The 20,366-nt window shown below is 38.7% G+C and overlaps 1 protein-coding gene across 1 annotated transcript in view; it reads right to left on the bottom strand.

The window, feature by feature from the left end:
* Window positions 1-54: 54 nt before the first annotated feature.
* Window positions 55-20,366, bottom strand: part of LOC104542123 (coiled-coil domain-containing protein 6-like) — a 33,902-nt gene continuing 13,590 nt past the window's right edge. The window contains exons 2-5 of the mRNA XM_010186336.1: window positions 16,083-16,232; window positions 6,840-6,968; window positions 1,747-1,850; window positions 55-215 (exon numbers count right to left, since the gene is read on the bottom strand). Coding sequence (XP_010184638.1) covers window positions 197-215; window positions 1,747-1,850; window positions 6,840-6,968; window positions 16,083-16,232 — 402 coding nt within the window. The 3' untranslated portion in view covers window positions 55-196. The remainder of the gene's footprint in view (window positions 216-1,746; window positions 1,851-6,839; window positions 6,969-16,082; window positions 16,233-20,366) is intronic.

The following is a 20,366-nucleotide window of genomic DNA, read 5'->3' as shown; positions in this document are numbered from 1 at the left end:
ATAAATCTTACATTACACAAATTTAAAAATATTTAGAACAAGTTGTTTACTCACGCTGTAACTGTGCAGCCCTCAGTTGTTTCTTTAACCTCTCCACTTCATTCTTTAAAAATCTGATATGTCTCATCATATTTTCTGGAGAATCTATCTCCATTGATATGTCTCTGGGTGATGGTGGAGCAGATACTGGCTGGGCTTATTTTTCCTGCAAAAATCTGTATGAAAAAAAGTTCAAACTTCACCTTCAATTCTAATGAAAAGATAACCCCTTACATCTCCCAGAAATGCACTGCAAGGATTCTGACAGGTATAGAACACTTATTTAATATTTTGGAAGGATTTATAATGTTTTCTTTTTTAACTCACAGTAAAAAAAGGTAAAATTTATTGTCCAAGCACAGATGGATTTTCTAAAATAGTCACTGACACTCCCAAATATTTCTGCATACAGTTAAGGAAAAACAAATTATGGACTATATATAGTTACCTCAGTTTTATACTCAGACACCACTTACTCCACAAAATCATTCTAAGCAAATGAATTTAATCTCTTACGAGTTTTTACATTTCTGTTCTTAGAGGAAGAACACAGATTGAAGATGAAAGGATGAGTAAAGTATGTCCTTGGTAAAACACAAGGTTTTCTGCATTTCACCATTACCAAAAGAGAAAACTTCATAGATATTTTCAGAATATAGTCAAATAGCTTTTTTTTTTTCCTTTCTTTTTCACATCTCCATACAGAAAGGTAATCCATACAATCACAACCCACTGTTAATTCAGGAGTAATGAGCTTCTCTTAAAATGAAATAAGCATATGGTAGATACTAAGTGTTCTAAATGATGGTCTTTGGAGTTAATATAGAAAGTATTTTTCAGCCCAAAAGCATTAACCTACTCTTCACTAGAAACACGTTAATGGGGCAGATCCAACTCTGCCGTGAAGAGCAGGGACTATGCAAGCACAACTCTTTGCATGGCCAATATTCACACATACCACACAAAGTGTACTAAAGCATGGTCTGGCTCCACCTTAGCTCCTTGTAAGAAGCCACGCAGTCCGAGATAAACTAAACCAGAAATGGTTTGGCTTAAATAAGGTTTTAAATTTCAGATCTGCAAAAAATCCTACCAAAGGCCCATCCCACTAAAGCAACTGTCCTGAAACATGCAGAAGAAAATATAAGGTATTAATCATCTCTTCTCTCCAACTGCCCCCCAAAACAGAGCTCTCGCAATATGGCATTAAAGAGAGGGTTGCTTTAATACATATTTTTAATCTTAGCTTTCCCAGGAATATAAAGTCTTACTGTCTTAACTTGTAGTGAAGAAGCAGCTGGAAGTCTAAATGACATGAGTGCACATCACTGAGAAAGAGCTGATGGGTTTTTTTGAGCAGTTTTAAAAAAAAAAGAGCTTCTCATATAGCAAACAGTGCAATACCACGTTATTTTCTCCAGCCAACACATATAAAGCTGACCCCAAACCAGCTTTAGAAAGAGTAAATCAGCAGTTAAATTCCTTCAAGCTTTCACAGGTCATTTCTTAATACTATTTAGTTTCATCTACTTTAAGGAACCAAGGATGTGGCATCACGCAAACAAGGACCTTTACAACTGCTTTAACTTCCAGCTTTCCATAGATTAAACAACTCTTATGGGACAGAGAGGAACATATTTAATCCAGAACACTATGTATTAAATAGTATCTCTCCCACAGTAACAAACACACTGCAACAAGACAAACCGTTTTTCTGCTTCAAGCTTATCCATCCTCTTCCAGAGACGATTCACTAGTGCTTCTTGTTCTTGTTCCAACGTATTTTCAAGGTCAATCTTCTCACGTCTCAGCTGGAGAAGAAAAACAATCAGTTAAAGTGATGGAAATCTATTTTTTGTGAGGAACTGTATTCAGGAAAGATCATTGCTATGGCAACACCATTTCACAGGATGCTCTACAATAGCAAAGAAAAGGTGAAGAGGAGACAAAAATAAGGCACAACGCTCTGGTCCCAGAGCCAGTGAAAAATCAGGAGATTCAGGAGTTGCACCGTTGTGATCTCCTTAATAAAAATTTTTCTCACAGAACTTGACAACTCTGGCTTGAAACCTGGAAATGCAGTCACTGTTAACATGACAATACTATTCAAAGACATCTCCTCATCCATTCTTGAGTGCCATCACACGTCACATGCAGCGATCACACATCACTGATCAGGCCCAGTCAGCATGGGTTCAGGAAGGGCAGGTCCTGCTTGACTGATCTTATCTCCTTTTATGACGAGGTGACCTGCTTGGTGGACGAGGGGAAGGCTGTGGACGTTGTCTACCTGGACTTTAGTAAGGCCTTTGACAGCGTCTCCCACAGCATCCTCCTGGAGAAGCTGCTGGGCATGGCTTGGACGGGCACACGCTTTGCTGGGTCAAAAACTGGCTGGATGGCCGAGCACAGAGAGCTGTGGTGAATGGAGCTAAATCCAGTTGTGACCAGTCACAAGTGGTGTTCCCCGCTTGTGACTTGCCTTAACAGTTACTATATTAATGCCTAATAGCAGAAACAAATGTATTTCCATCTTAGCAAAGGCTTTATAAAAAAGTAAATGCTTAACTTGACATTATTCCCATTCACTTACTGTGTAGACAAACATTCTTGATTCTGCTATAAGCTAATAAAAGCAGATATAATGCAGAACCATACATGAAGAAATCTATTATTAGTATTTTAGTGCAAATACAATACAAATATTAATAAGAATACACTAGAATACTAAGAGGCACAGCTGATCTTATTCAGTAACACTGGCAGCTTAACTCCAGAAGTTAGCAATAATGAAACATATGGGAACAGATCAATACCATTACAGGTAGATAACAGCACAGACATATTTTACTCAGCCAAGCCTTAGTTAACACTTGCCACTTTCCTGATGGGCAAATAATCCCACATTGCAAAAATAGTGAAAACAGGGTGATTTCCTCATACGTTTTCTGCGTCACTGGGTGAAGTGCTATTACAGCATCTAAATCTGCAAAGGCTCTGTGCTAACCACTAGAGTAATACTGAGATACCCAAACAAAATCTAAACTAAATAATCTAAATCTAATCTAAACAGGTAACAGAGCAAGTTTAGTGAATGTACAACTTTCTTCTTTAAAGTTTAGAGAAATTAGTCAGTGTAAGTAAAACCAGATGTATACCGATGAGTAACAGGGAACGCATTTAGGAAAAGAAGCACTGTTTAATAAATCTTTCCGTGTCTGAGTTTCCAGATGTACATTAACAGCTGAGGGAACTTACACTTCAATAAAAGAGAAGCCAGGAGAACGTGCTTCTGCCTCACACAAGGGATGAGATTTTGGATGCTGACCGACACCTTGTTCCTCACACCAGAAGGCAAAGGGCTCAGTCCCAGGAGACACGGGGCACTCTGCCTTAGAGCACTACTCATTACCCAGTCTGGCCAATGCTTGGGGCTGAGAGCGTTCAGAGGGAAGAAAGTACAGAAAATGTTCTGGGGATCTGCACATCATGCTTCTACATTACCAACATGCAGATCTTCACCATACTGCATAGCTATTTATATAAACATAGGATGAGGAAGGTTCAACTGCAGATTGCTGCTTCTGCAGCAATTGCTTTTGCATCATCGCTTCAGTGCAGCATGGTTTAGATCCACCTGCTCTGACGCAAGTCTTTTTACAACTATGTTATCAGTCTAGCACCAAACAAACCCAGAAAAACAAACTGGTGAAAATAAATCTATTTCATTTCATGGGAAGGAATTAGGAAGAAGAGTACACTGGAATTTGAAGACAGAATAAATTATTTATAGCCCTGGATGTGAAAAATCCAAGACTACATCTAGTATTATAGCAACCATTACCAAGGCAGTGGAGTCCATTAATTAGAAATCTAATTAAGTAGGTGAGCATGCACAACAGCAAAGTCAAATCATCAGCAGCAATATACAAATGAGCCTTGTGTTGTGCCCTGAAGGCTGACAGACATGCTCTGATGAAACACTAAAGAAACCGTGTTGTGAAACAGAGATTTAAGACCACATTTCCAGCAACATGAAAACACACTGGAAATAAGTATCTTCCCTTCCTCATCTTGAGTGTTGTCCCAGTTCCTCCCAGTGTCAGGACATTAAAGCACGCCTTGAACTGAACCTATAGGAGAAGTGACTGCAGCATCCTGACCAGAGCTGTGAATTCAGAGAACAGGTATATTTGTTTTGTACTAGGTAGCCTCAGGTGCACTTTAAAATGCAGTCTAATCAATGAATGTTAGGAACATGATAATGTACTGAACTAAAATAAGCAGGATGGGATTATATCTCAAGACCAAACCAGCAGCACTGTCAATAATGGCATCATTCTATATGAGTTCAAAGTTACATTCCCAGTCAAACATCATTTAATTGTTACCATCACAACAGGGAAACGAGGAAGTACTGTGTGCTTTTTTGGACCTTAGTCTTCCCTTCAGAGAAAGAAAAAAATCCCTTTTAAACTTCCTCACCATCCAATTGTGATTCTTCTCATCTTTCTCTCTTTCCTTCATGCATACACTTGCTTTACTTCAAATGCAGCTAAAACACCCACTGTCTGTGTAATTCTGGATTACCGCCTCTTCAGTCTTCTTGCCAACTTACTAACAAGCAAAACTGCTCCCTCCTGAAATGGAGACCTTCCAGATCAGTGACAGTTGAATATGGTATCTGCCTAAGCCCACTCTCCCAAATTTCGCTTCTCTGATTCTCAGCTGCCCCACCCCCTTTGTAGCTCTTAGTCTTTGCTGCTCTCCAAGACTATCCTTCCAGAAGACTTTACACATTTCATGTTCCTCTCCTTTCAAAGCAGCAGACACAGGAGATGATTATTAGCAGTTCTTATTTCTCATCTCCTAACTGCATCAATTCTACTTTCTCACTGTACTGTATGAGATAGAAAAGCAATTAAAAAGAGTAACAGCAAGACTACATAAACTTGGCCTCTGTAGGGCAAAACTGACAGCTATTTATTTCCTATCAAACCACTGAACTATAACACAGAACATTATTGCTCATTTTAACTGAGGCATTCAGTTAATGAAATAATCACATGCTGCAAATTTCTTCATCATCAGCCTTCAGAGAAGAATGTTCTGCCACCTCAAGCTGACTTAAGAAAATTAAGTCAAGTCACATTTGAACCTTAAGATCCAACTTAATTTCTTCTTTAGGAACGACATTCTGTGCAACCATCACTGCTACAAACTGGCTACCTACCAATGCTCTGTGGCATAAGCAGTTCAGGTAAGAGAAAGCAAAGGAGGGAGGACACAAAGCATAGATAATTCATGTTTCGTATTTTAAAAACAGTAGTTCAGTGAACATATGTTGTAAAGATCTGCTCACTGATTACAACAGACCTAATAATGCAGCCTTAGATTATGTTCAAAGTATTGCTGAAGTACTCCTTCCAAGCCCTGTTCAAGAGGTCTCCCAAAGGTTATACTGAAGTGCTGTGGCAATCTCTCTTCCTTAATTCCCTATGTGTACAATAAAAGCAACATTGCTCTGCTCACAACTTTTGGTTGCTTCTTGCTAGGTACAGCCAATTTTAACATCTTCATAAGCAAAGTAAGTTTTCAAGGCCAGGCATCTGAGAGAAAACACCTCTGAGCATCCATACTTTTGTAACAATCTATTGCTGATATTCAAATGTAACAACAAGCTTCAAATTTTAAGATTTCGCAAGTCTTCCTGCCCAGAGCAATGACACAAAAATAAATACCATGAGGATTTCAGCTGTGGCTCATGCTAACATTTCGAAGACTAAAACAGCTGAACATGTGAACTTACTTCGCATTCTGATTAAGTGGCCGCCACCACCACCTTGTGGCTAAGAGAGTTATTTCAGTCTCATGCCGATTTCCGTGCTTGTTAAGGATTTGCTGGCAACTACATCCTCCTACCATTCTATTTTTCGATTTTTTTCCATAGATCTCTCCATAGAGAACATTACCGTAAGAATCAAGAAAGCCCTTTTCATCATGAAGATGGCCACAATGTCAACATATAGAAGAGTCATAAAACCAGCAGAAATTCAGATTACCAGCAACAAAAAAAGTTCCACATCTGATGAGAAGAACAAGAAAAGTCCGCAGAAATAATGTACTGTACAACCAAATGAATAGACTTCCACAAGCCAGAAAAGCTGAAGTTCTTTAACAAGCCTGTATGTTTCATTAGTCTGCCTTTTAAGTCAAAAGGACTCCTACTACCACCACTGGGATGCTTTGATGCACATACTTAAAATTAGACATAAAAGCAGTCCCAACGTCTACACTTTTGGTAGAAGCATGACCAAAACAAGTGGTGTTTTATCTCTGCAATCTTCATAACCATCCAGGGAGAAAGAGAGTCGGATGTGGTTGAATCTCAACTCTTTGTCACAGTTCGAGCCCTGTGATATCCAAGCTGCCACAAAAAGATGACCTAGAGCACAGCCAGAACACGTGCATGCTGGCTACTGGTGTGCTCAGCCGCTATTAGAAGTGACAGCCGCTCTCACCAGCAGCACAAAAGTGGAAGTTGACGAACAACAAGTAGTATTACTCATAAAAACGTTGCATTTGCAAAATTCATAGCTGTCCAGTAGATAAGATTCTCATAATAAATTGTTAATGATTTATTGCTTTAACAGTCAAATTGTACTTTCTATGTTCTTGATATTGCCCAGTTTCTTACATACTTTAAAAATTGAGTCAAAACCAATACAAAACAAGTTGGTTGGTTTTTTTTTCAGAATCCCTTTCCTCACAGTCATGTAATGGTAAAAGTAAGAAGTTACCTGCTCCAGGGTAAGCTGCTTCGAAATGGTATCATTTTCCAGTTTTTTAATCTTCTTCATCAATTTGTTCACTTGAAATTCCTGTTCCTGCTCTAAATGCTGCTCCAGTTCAGCTTTCTCATGCTGCAGCTAAAAATGTAGGAGACATGGAAGTGTATTAAACACACACAAAAACGTATGAAATGTTATGCAATCTTTATACACTTATTTACATGTTTATTCTTACTGCATGTTAAATTATCTACTGGTAATTCTTCACAAAAGACTTCAAAATGCACAACCCACCCAACAACCCTTCAAAAAGAAAAATTTTAAACTGTGATTCATTTACAAAGCAGATGTAAGTAAACTACATTTCCAAATATTTAATAAAGTCAAATCAAAATAGATACATTCTACAGAGCATATAAAATAATTACAGACATTTCAAAGCCAAAAATCTATCACAGTGTTCACAAAAGCATTAATTTTAATCTAAATGCATCATCTCAAGAGCACCCAATGCATAAAATGCGGGTCTTTGCACTTCCTTCTCCCAGGCAGCTGAAAGCTTAAAATCGTGACTGAAGCCGTACTGCTGAAACTGCTGTGATGGGAATTGCAACAAGATATTAAAAAAAATAAAATCCTGTTCCTGTGCTATCAAGAATGAAAAGGCTTTGATGACATTGAAACACTGGTTATTTCAAATCAATGTTACACATTTTCTTAACACTCAAGGGAAATTGTTCAGTTAATATTTCCAATTTAAAAAAAGCCTTTACTGTTAAAGCTCCCAAGCAGATGGAAACACCACCACCCTCCCCGCCTCCTCCCCCCCCATTTTAACCTAAATTATGGCTTGGAGTAGAGTCACTTTCAACATTAAAGTCAAAATCATCACGGAATCCCTCTGAGACAGGGATTTAAGTCTTCTTGTGAATAAAACAGCGTGACTGTCACGGACAGTGAAAACACGTGAATCTGACTTAGCTTTTAGCTCATGTGGAGCTTCCGAATGTAACCAAGTTGCTTTAAATGGTTTTCAATGCTCAGTTTCAATATGTTTAATAAGATTATCAGCAATCTCTCACATCATTGAACGCTGACTGGATTTCATCAATGCCTTTATTTTGTTGTTATCAAGTTCAATGTGCTTTCCTGAGCATGTTGAATCTTTAATACCAAAATCTCCAGGCTGAAATTCAGCAAACCAATTCTGACACTGCCATAGCTCTAAGGCACCTTCACCACACACATCACATAGATTTTTATGAGCCTGCACAGCATTTTTTCCTTTTTGGAAGTAAACCAGCAAAATACGATGAAAATGTTCCTTTTGATTTTCCATTCTGAAATCAATGCCGAAGAAACAATTGTTAATGATGTCGTGCACGTTTTTTTTTCTAAAACAAGCCTGAACTGTCAGCTGTCAAGTTACACCATGAATTTGCAGTTTAAAGTGAAGTCCGTTACATTTCAAGACACGTACGTCCATCGAGTAAAAAACAAACACAATTACATTTTGGCCAACCCAGTAAAATTGCTAGTTCATTAATTCAGCTCCTTTTGCTGCTATTTAGAAACAAAATGGTCTGCAAAGGGCAAGTTCAGAGCAGAAAGGTTTGTGTGCAGAGAGCAACTACTTGGGAATATACACAGGGGAGAAGTTTGCAGTTTAACTGTGCTTTCAGGGCTTAGCAATTTCGATACTATATTTTTCACAAATTAAAATAAAAACCAGGATAGTATTTAAAAAATAAATGAGATTTATTCCTTTCACTTACTAAATTACAGCATATTTTCCAAAACCTCTGACACTCATGGAAATTCTCATGCACTTGAGGAAGCCACCTAGGCTTCAACATGGCAATCACTGAGACCACCACGGCAGCTCTTTAACAACATTTCCTAAGGATTTGATCAACTGTCTAGTTTGAAATAAAGCCATTTCACTTCTTGTGAGAGAATATGCGTGGCTGCTAGGTGAGATTTTCATTAGAAACATTTATATTTGCACTTCTAAATCAAAATACTGTTTGTGATGTTTGATAATCAAAAATCTGAAGTTTCTTACTTCAGTATTGGAATTAAGCTTGTTGGGAAAAAAAAGGTTTAATAAATAAGAGTAAATAATGTCCTTTTCAACTCTATAAGCCCCTCTCCTTTCCTTCCGCACCCCTATGCGGCAGCTACAGCTTAAGACTGAAGACAGCCAACGAGCCCAAGGAGTTCTCCTCCCCCTCTACTCTGCCCTGGTGAGACCGCATCTGGAATATTGCATCCAGTTCTGGGCCCCTCAGTTCAAGAAGGACAGGGAACTGCTGGAGAGAGTCCAGCGTAGGGCTACAAAGATGATCAAGGGAGTGGAGCATCTCCCTTATGAGGAGCAGCTGAGGGAGCTGGGGCTCTTTAGTTTGCAGAAGAGGAGACTGAGGGGAGACCTCATTCATGTTAATAAATATTTAAAGGGTGAGTGTCACGAGGATGGAGCCAGGCTCTTCTCGGTGACAAACAATGATAAGACAAGGGGTAACGGACACAAACTGGAACACAGGAGGTTCCACTTAAATTTGAGAAGAAACTTCTTTTCAGTGAGGGTGACAGAGCCCTGGCCCAGGCTGCCCAGAGAGGTTGTGGAGTCTCCTTCTCTGCAGACATTCAAAACCCGCCTGGACGCCTTCCTGTGTAACCTCATCTGGGTGTTCCTGCTCCGGCAGGGGGATTGGACCGGGTGATCTTTTGAGGTCCCTTCCAATCCCTAACGTTCTGTGATTCTGTGTGAGTTCACAGCGTGCGGATTACCACCTCGCTCACGGTACTTGCTGCACGTTCCTCAATCATTTTGCTTCATTAAAAAAATCTAGATGCCTTTTTTTGTCACTTATCTAAAAATTGAGACCAAAGCCAGTCGCTGTAATCAGCTTATATTTAGTTGGCAAATTAAACTGCGAGAAAATGCACATATAGCCAGAATCTCTTCTTCCTCAGCCCAAAGCCAGACGCTGCTAACCGAACACACACGGTTGGGCACTGCTGGCACTTGCAGGCAGTCCAGAGTCGTAAGAAGGCAGCTCAAACCAACTTAACAACAAATAGTTTCTTGTTCTTGTGCACTGCATGCAAGTGCAGCTGCCACATTATTTAAAACAAACTGAGCTGCAATATGATAATCTTGCTTGTGGAATCATTCCTTTTAAAGCTTGCTGGAATTTCCACCACACAGGTGAGGGATGATGAGGCTTACTCCTTAGATCTGTGGCTGAAGGCAGGAGAGATCTATTCCAGAAATATCTTCTGTTCTGATTTTAACATAAATATACCATAAGGAAAAGTGACTGGGAATAAAAAGAAACCCACAAACACTTCCTCCTTGAGTGGATCAACGGGATTATAACATGAAAGCCCTCTCAGACATTCTGATGTACCTACTTTACTGTACTACTCTCCTTCACCCTTTCAGCTTTGTTATTCAAAGTCAGAGAAAAATACTAATAACACACCCCAGAATACACACTAACGGTGTCTGTCACTCAAAATTGGGGAAAATCCTTCCTTCCTTTTAGTGGCTTCGATTGCAAAAACAAACCAAAACCAAGAAAAACCAGTTACCCTAATGCAACCCTAACGCTGAAAAAGAGAATTGCTAACAATTAGAAAATATCCACTGGTACAACACTGGTGGATAGTGTTTCTTTTACTCAGTAACGTGAGTATTTTCAAACTGGTTTTAATGATATGCAATTATAGTAGCAACTGTTTACAGATACACCTACAGCTGTCAGACAAAGAAGAGGAAAATATGTGTAAGAAAGTGTGACCTTGATGACAATGTCTTAGAGACCTTGAGTTGCTTATGAAAACTGCGGGAGAGATACTGGGGGCATTTTCAGCTACGTAAGATCAGAGACGGGTTTAGTCCAAGAGAGACAGCTAATACTTCAAAGGGAGAACAAGGCTATCAAATACAAAGCTTAGCAGCAGACAGGGCGCATGTGTTAGTTCAGGCAAGTCCTACACAACTAGAGTTATAGCCTTCTCTCTCTACAGAAATGTTTCCTGATACAATGTAGGACCACATTTACCTTACTGTACTGGCTTATTCTGAGACAGCAGAAGGCGTTTTTATGAAATAATGAAGCTAATGGCTGAAGCTACTCCTTAAAGAAAACAACCCTAATTTATCCCTCACACTATGACCTTGTACATTCTACTGAGCTGTCTATTTTTAGTACTCCAACCCTCAAAAGTTGTCCACTTTCTCCTCTGCTGCATCCTGAGAGTCCTATTTATTAACAAATTTGTATCAGCAGTTTGCCTCCTCTTAATGGCCAGATGTTCATCAAATAAATGATAGAGAAGCTGACTCTGATTATTCCGCACAATCACATTTGCATCCTTAAGCTGATGCATCGTATTTTGGAGAGCAGGAAGAGTAATAGCTTATGTTTACAGACTTACACTTTTTGAAAGAACTGTCAAGAATCAGATTTGCCTGAGAAACAGTTCTGTATAGCCTCCCTGACTACACATTATGCTATTATCTTGGTAAGTTGTAACATTTTAACTTCAAGGACAGATACTTAGACCAATTTGCACTTCCAAAAATATAAGGGTATTGAGAAAAATCTGTATTCGATTTTGAAAAGGACTGTTGCACAATTTAAAGAGTGACTTTGTAAGTTCAAATATTATTAAAAATTAATTACTCTTTTGAGCAGCCTTGTTTTGCACAAGATAAATTGTTAATGTTTACTATTTTAAATTTCACAACAGTAACTTAACAAGTCCATACCCACAGCTGCAAGAACAGATCCTGCATCAGAACACTTCTGGTGATACTCTGCAAAATATTACTACTACTCTATAATGACTAGGGATTGAGGACTCTATAAAAATATTCTTCCAAGCTTTCCAGAGACTGGGTCAAGTAGGCAAAAAAACAATTAAAGTACACAGGAAAATATAATGCATAGATCTAAGGCTTATAGGAACTTTATCAGGAATGTATGTGATTAAAAGCTTTTGTTTACTCCAAAACCTCTGCTGAAATGCATGTGCTCCTTCCTCTCTGCAGCACTCAGCCTAGAAAATGAAAAATTATGCTAAACCAAGGAAATTTAACTAGTGAAAGTGTACACTTAACTATTTGGCTTGTAGAGGCAGTTAAAGTTAATGCCACACAGTTATAAATAGGTATTACCAAGCAATGGTATGGCATCATAAAGCCTGGCAACAGGAAGACATCATTACTCCAGTGAAAACACCTTCTTTTATGCACTCTATGTTTACAGTCAGCCTGGCATATCACAAAATGTTTCAAAATCAGTATCTTACAATATTGAACACCTGATGTAACCCTGTGTTTTCTAATAGTAATGCACACCATGCTGAACTGGGAAATTCTTGTTAGGCTGTTAGCGAGGAGCGCTGCAGCTCGTGCTCCGGCAGACAGCTTTCACGTTTTAAACGTTTTAACATTCTGGGAGCTCATTCCAGATGCCACTGAACGTGATGCATAAGCCCCTGTAATTGTGACAAACAAAGGTTTGACAAAGCAAAAAACACACAGGCACTACGAAAAAAAGCCCTCTGCTAGGTGGCTTTCAACTGAATAATACGGCAGTAATTTTGACACAGCCAGAGACTAGTAAATACTTGACAAAATAAGCAACTACAAATCATAGGTAATTTACCAGAAGGTCCCCCCTCCCCCTGTTCCAAAAGGCAATGTCTTTGACAAAATAGATTCAGATGCTTTTTTGTTGTTGTTCCTTTAGTCATACAAAAAGCAAGAAGCCATTTGATGCATCAGTTCTGACAGCATGAAGTTTGAAAGTCTAGTTCCAGGTCAGGCAAACAAACAAACAAACAAACAGAGATTAAGAGTTTAACCCCAAATATATCAAAGAACAGAGGAGAAACTACTTACTGCCACACTTCCACTGAGATTGCTGTATTTCTGGTCAAGTCACCCAAAGTCTGCATCTAATTCAGCCTGAATTCTCCTCACCGCAAACATACCAGAAACAGAAGTGGAGCCCTGTAACTGCCTCACCAGTCCTGCATTCCTCAATAAAAACAGAGTTGCTACATTCTAGCAGGTACAGGTAAGTACTGACACTTGCAAATCTCAGGAAATTCAGAAAAGTCAATTGCAATTATCTTAACTTTCTGAAAGGCGTTAGTCAGGAATTCAGCACTACACCTGTGTAATGGGAAGAATATTCCAAACCAGAAAAGATGTTGTAATAAAACCTGAGTTGACCATGTGATGTGTGCTAATAATGCCCTTTTCCACAGAACGAGTCTATTTCTACTATCAGGAGTTTTTCTTCTCAGATTTTTTAACTGGCAGTCTACACTGGTATAATTTCCAGGATTCAGAATTGAAGAATCAAAACTTCCAAACAACAGATAAGCTTTCATAAAACAAAAATCAATGTCAATATTATTTTAAGCTCTTTGCTACTTAAGAAAATTGCCTATAACTCGCCAATATTTTAATATCAACTTACTAAATCCATGATCACTATAGAGATAGAAAATTATTTTCATGGAAACACACTGTAACATTCAGATGTTTCCCAATTCTACAGGTAAGCTTTTTAAGGGAAGGGACCATTTCCTTCTTATACTTTATGAGTTGCTGAGCATGTTATTAGTGTTTAGGAGAATACAGTAATACAGATTTTTTGCATTTCACAGCAAGTTTATCCCATCAAAGACATAATCAAACTGTGAAGTGAAACATTCACCATACATACAAACAGAGCAATAGGTTTAATGTTAAACTGTCTGCTTTAGAACAAACAAGTCCTCCACTTCTACTGCAAGTCTTGAGCCACTGTAAAAGTACGACAAGGCATCAGGATGTATGGAATACAAAACCTGACGATCAGGCAGATTCCTCTGGCACAGTTTAAAATACACTTTGCACTAGAGCTCTAATATATCCCTTATCTTCTCCCCTGTGCACTGCAGTTAATAGGTGAACCTGTAAGCAAGATACTCCACGCCACCCACCCTTCACAGGCACAACCGCTACCAACATCAACAGGATGTTGACAGCTATTCACTTTTTCAAGCTGGGTTAATACTTAAATAGAGGACAAACTGCTGATTTACTTCCAAAAACTGCTGCCTAATGATGCTGAGATAAATTACACAGTTTTAGGACTAAGAATTTGGGTGCACTTAAGAATTGCCACCTATTAAAATCTTCTGGTTGTCATGACCACATTTATAAAACACTGAATGAGGCTTACATGAAACAAAGTGTAAGGCTGTAGGCTGAAATATTGTTTAATACAAGCAGATCACGGTCAGAATTTCACTTCCATTTTACCTCCAGTAATGGCCATGCAGTTACTTTCTTTCAGCAGAAACTTGCAGCTTGCCTACCGACAGCTGGATAATATTTACAGGGTGATGATGAATCCAAGAATGAGGATTTTTCTCCAAATGCTGTTCAAAAGGCGAGGATAACTTCACCAGCTCTGTGCCTACCTGCATTCTGTTTCAGATACATTTGCTTTTCTGAATATTTCCCTCACTAGCAAGAATGAAGTTACGCCTTTTAAGGGTTTCCAGTGGATAAACAGCATAATGCCCTTGCATTATTTCATACAGTACAATGAGGCATCCCTTTGGCCATTTTGAGAACAGCAGACTGTTACCTTTTTCCTTATATTGGGGCAAATCAAATGATATTTTCTGAAAGTCCACAGCAAGAAAAAATCAGTTGTAGTTTTAGGTTGACAAACAGCTTATATGTCTTTGTAATGTGTGAACCTATTTTTGCATAATATTAGCCATTTAAGAACTGTTTAAGCAATCCCAGTTGAATTCTAGGAAAAAGGCTAAGCATATTTTGAGCAACTACCAGACACAGCAATTCAGTTGCTGCAGAACTTGGGCAGTATAAATTTGTGTGCAAGGTCATTATTTGAGTTCAAAACCCTGCAGCCAAATCAAGTGTAATTTATTCTTTTACTTTTAAAATAAGTTTTACTTTGCTCTACATAATGTATAGTACAGCCCCAGTACTGGTTCTGTAACCGATTTCTACACAGCCCTTTTGATTAAAAAACATTGCTCAACATTTCTCCCTTCACTGGAAAAGACTTTTGTGGAAAGTTATTTCTATAGTGATAGCTACATCTTACTTCAATTAGAAAAGAGATCTTGAGATCCCTATTTTACTGCCATCTGCTACTCTATTTTTCATAAAAATGTATGACTTTGAAAGCAAACGTACTTCTTATTCAGAAACATTCTAGTCAGTTCTCAAGAATCGCAGAGGAAGCAGTAATGCCAGCTCAAGGATATTTTATCTTGATACTTAACTTACTGTGTGATAATAGGCATCAAACAGATAAAGTCATAGAAGTCCCAGTTTTCAGCTACAAAAGCGTCAGATGGGATTAACTCTTAATATCATTTCCGAACAGTGTACTTCCTAACTGCAGGGTTAAACATGCCTTAAGTCTCCAGCTACAGAACTTATTAAATGTTTACAACACACAATTAGGTTCTTTAAAATCGACTAGTTTTTCATGACAAGGTTTCTAAGTAATGGCATGAAAAAAGCCATGGTGAACCACAACAAACATCTATCTAACTTAGTATCCTGTCTCCTACAGAGGCCAAAAGCAAGCATTCAGGCAAGTCTGTAAGAAAAGGGCAAGCATATACAACACTTCCAAAAAATACTTACCCACTTTCCAAAAATTAGCAAATTGGGTAATGAAAAGAAGTTTCTCTGCAATAAATTGTCCCAGCATCTTCAACTTAATACTTATAGCACCCAACTGATGTGTTTGAATTCAAGAGAAGCAACTGTTTTGTTAAAAGTATGGATAAACTTACAGATTGTCTCCTTCAAGCATCACTGCACATTCTTGTATATAAAGTTTAATATTTCTAGACTCCTGTTAAATATCAAATACTCCAGAAAAGAAGCATCTGTTTCACTAACAATTAATCTAATCAGTAACTCTTCCGTAAGACAGTTAACATTTACTTGAAGCTACATCCATTTCTTTGCATCTCTATACAAACTTCAAGGTTCTCAACACCATAAGTTTGCAGATGCAAACTTTAAAGCAACATACAAAAACCGCTTACTCACAGCACTTCTTGTACTTTGCTTGTATCAAGTGTCAGCCTTACAACAGCTACAACCTGACCACATTCCTCTGACTTCAGTCATCAGTTGGTCCTGAGGCTCTTGGGAGAAACATCAGTAAAGGCACCAATTACCTGCATCAGTTTTCTTGAGAGCTCATTAGTGAGAAATTCCTCTTCCTTTTCATAGTTTACTGCAAGAGTTTCTTTTTCTTTCTGTAGAGCTTGAATCTTCTTAAATAGAGTATTACTGATGAATTCCTCCTCCTGCTCTGCCCTTGCTTGCTGTAAAGTAAAGACATAGTTTTAAGGAAAAAAGAGAGCAAGTTTCCACATTAAAAGTTGCAATTATTCCATTACCCTTTACATGGATGGATCTAAGTGCAATTACCATCCCCTTTTCTAACATTATAGCACCCTTCTTCCTTTTTTGTTCCACATTTTTCAACTTGGAAAACTACACTGGTGCTTTTAAGTGGCCTCCCTCCAACCAAATGCGCCAACTCCCCAACCTTTTAAAGTTTATAAGAGCATTGCTGATTCACAGATACCTACTTTTGCCTACTCTATTCCTAAAACCAAACTTGTTTCTAAATATTCTCCATTACGAGCTGATACACAGCTACGTTCAGCACCGTGCCTTCTTTCTAAGTCCCTCAGACTGCAGCCCTGCTTTCTAGGAGTCAAGTAATGCATTTATTCTTTCACCCAGATATGCCTTGCTTCTGAGCCGCAGGCAGCACCGCTCATCTCATGAGGATTTCTGCCCAACCACCAGCCTAGGAAAATACATTACTTCTCAGAACTGTTACTTCACTACATACAACATGAACTTCAAAAAATGCCATGCAGTAGCTTTACTCTGAGGATTTCCAAATTTCACAAAAGGAGAGCTACTCTGGACATCTTCCCCATGAAGAACCACTAGAGAAGACAATTTCCATTCCAGCTCTCTTCTAGCACCTAGGCACTGCTCCACAGAAAGCCAGCCTGCGAGCTCGCTCCCTGGCATACCTTACAGGTCAGATGTTTATATGTTCTTACTAGAAACTCGCTAAATGGAACACAGAACTTCTCTTTTGGAAGTTTGCCCTAATAAAACCATGAAGGGTATTTCATATGGGCAAATGAAAGATCACAGCTACAAACTGACAGAACCAGCTTCTAATTCCACAGTCCAGAGAGCTCAGATGACAGAAATACAGAATTCCCAAACCACCACCTTTAACAAATGAGGCAACGTAGCATTGAGAAGTGTCTGCATCCCCTGAAATAAAATCCACATCACTTGAACTGCAGATTTGTTATTTGCCCTATTCTAACTAAATTATGCCTGCTTACAGATCACAATATGTCAAGATTCAAGTTTATTGCCATAAAATTTGATAGAGGAAAATTTAAGAATTGAAACAGAAGCATAACCAGAGTTTTACTGAAAGCTTAGCTTCCACAACCTTCTGCCCAAAATGTGCCAAAATAACCATCTCTTTATGGATATGGTATGCTTGGAAATTACCAAAAGATTTTGTTATGTCAGTGGTCTTTTAACTGGAAAGATATATACCCTAGTAGTCAAAAAGACAATTACTGAAAGAGAGACATCATCCATACCTACAAGAAAAGTTACTTATAGAAAGAAAAAAAAGAAAAAAAAAAAAGAAAGAAAGATCTGGCACAGTTTATTAGCTTAGGAGCTTGGGTCCTGCACAGAACCTCCCCTCAAATGTTTGTGCATCTCGGGGACTGAGAACCACTGCTCCAGCACGTTCAGCACTGGTATTATGACTTGTCACATCAAGACAACGTAGGTTTGTCCAACAGCTCTGAATAAACACTAAATTGTCAGCTCACATCTCAGAGGATTAAAACTCAAGGAATCTAACTAATCTCAATAACATCATCCATCACTTTCTAAATGTGGCTTTACTTAGAGCTACTAACAATCTTACATCTTCATTTTGGAACAGAATGAACAAGTCAAACTGCAAGGGCTCATTATCCTCAAAACGTTGAAATTCATCCATGCTGTTCCAAAGTCAATTTTTCCTTTGCCTTCACTACACACCATTTCTACCCATGTCTGCCTTTCAATGGTTCAGACAACAGAAAACAGTAGCACAGACCAATCTCACCTAAAATTAAATCAGAAAGCACTTGGTTCCAAAAAAAAGAAAAGAATCGAGGTGTTTCCACTTTGATTTCTGTTTATTTCTGACTTGCACAGATTTGTTCTGCTCATGCTTTGCACCAATCATAAGCTCTAAAATCACATCATTGCAGCGCCGAGTCTGCACGACAATTGGTGGGCAGATCCTGGTATTAAATGAATGTTGGGTGCTGAGGCCAACCTGAGCACGGGCTGCCAAGATCCCAGCCCACTCCCAGGCAAACAGCAATGTCCCTCCTTTGTGCTCGCACAGGTGCTCATGCAGCCAGGCAGCAAGAGACCCGAAAGCTAATCCTTTCCCTTCCTCCTCCCATTCTTTCCTGGACCTGCTTCCTAAACTGGCACATCACACAGGCAGAGTGCTGGCATGCGGAAACAAAGAATGAACAGCCACAATTTAGACCTGTTCAAACTGCTCTGCAACAACCCCCTCTGCCTACACCACGCAGGACACCAGCTTGCATTCAGCTGGCTCAAAGGAAAAGCTGAGTGTGATTACATCTGCCTCCGCTGCATGAAGAATATATTTCTTCACTGCACAAACAACAGGAAGCCTATAAATCTACGCATGAACTACAAGTTCCAGATATCTATACATTATATTTAATACAATGAATGTCCACTTAAGTTATCCAAGGTTCACCAGCTTAAACACAAACTTTTTAGTCAAAAAACATCATACAGTTGTTAATACTGGGTTACAAACGCATGTGACACATCACCAATTTTCTTCTAAATCCACATCCTTTCATTCTGAAACTTTCTCTTCACCTTGTTATTCATTACTTGGAGATATTCCAATTATCTTAAGCAATAAAATCATTCATTTTTATCTTAATATTGCCAAAATCTTGAAATTTGTTACTCACTTGGCCCATAATCAAACTGACATGGTAACACAGTCATAAAAAAATCAAGTTTAATACTATTTCCTGAACAGACTCTGTCACTGCAATGTTTTTCTGGACGCGCGTACACTGTGTTTCCATATGGATAATCTTCCTCTTTATTCACTATCTGCACTTGAAAAAAGGCTCCGATATGATCAGAAAAGGGAAAAAAAAAGAGAAAAGGAGCACGGAAATCAGAGACAGTAGGTCTTCTATCAGCATACAGAGTTCCTGGTTTTTCTCTATTATCCATATCACTTTAAACATCCAACAACACTAACAGCAATGTTCTCTGCTCTGTGTACCGTATTACAAAATAAATGAGTGCACTGAGTGACACAAAATTAAAACACCTGATCAGTCAATCAGCTTCCAGGTCTCTGGAAACCTGAAACAAGCCACCTATTTCCACTACAGATTTTTTGCATAACCACAGTCACATCCACCTGTCTCCTGTGTCTCTAAACTCCAGGTATAGCTAACTCAAAGTATTTCATGGATGCATCCACCAAGGAAAACCTGTAATTATTGAGGTTAAAAATGGCAAAGACTAGCATGTTACTTTGCAAGAAATCCAGGAGGAGGGAGGAAAAAAGAGGAGGGGGGGAAAAAGCACCTCATGCACATCGCACACACAAAACCTCTTACATTTTTTGGGAAGAAAATTCTATTATTTCTATCTCAGTAGCACGTGATATCCTGACCACTAGTACAACTGATGTGTGAAGTGTTGTAAAAACCTGTCCTTGTGAGCTTACAATCCAATGGGCTAATTTTAAAAGAACTGAAAAACATATTTCTCTTAAACTTTATACTGCAACTGAATATATTAGGAAGCGAATCTCATTAGAATTTATTCTTCCACATGCCGCATATACTAGCATAAACTGTGAAACCTTTAGTGTTAAAATCTTTTTCAAAAATCTCAGTTCTTCTTCCTGCAAATATACCTTTAGCAGACCAAGTTCACACTGCTAGATTTCCCTCCGCCCTCTTGCTTCTAGTGCATACAGCAGCTTCTGCTTACAGCAGGATGCTCTCTTCCTGTATCACTGGACCATACCCCAGTCACTGCTCTAGTGGCACTATTTTATGAAGCGGCAACATTCAGTTTTTCAGATGAGGCATCAGCTTGAACACAGTCAAGTGAAAAATAAAATTTAAAACAATCACAGCTTTTTACACTCCCTTCTCTTCCTGGTTGATTCTTCTAAAAGCTTCACAAAACATCCCGATACCACACAGTAAGTAAGCAGGATCAACAATCACAAGTAATACCTACTCCCTAGTCAATACCAGCACAACGTTACAACTGACCTGACATGAACAAGTTCTTCCATTTCAGTTTCAGCTCTCACTTCA

The sequence above is a fragment of the Mesitornis unicolor genome, unplaced genomic scaffold, assembly GCF_000695765.1.
Source record: "Mesitornis unicolor isolate BGI_N332 unplaced genomic scaffold, ASM69576v1 scaffold9046, whole genome shotgun sequence".
NCBI lineage: Eukaryota > Metazoa > Chordata > Aves > Mesitornithiformes > Mesitornithidae > Mesitornis > Mesitornis unicolor.
Note: the sequence above shows the minus strand (reverse complement) of the source record. Positions and strands in the feature narration are given on the sequence as shown.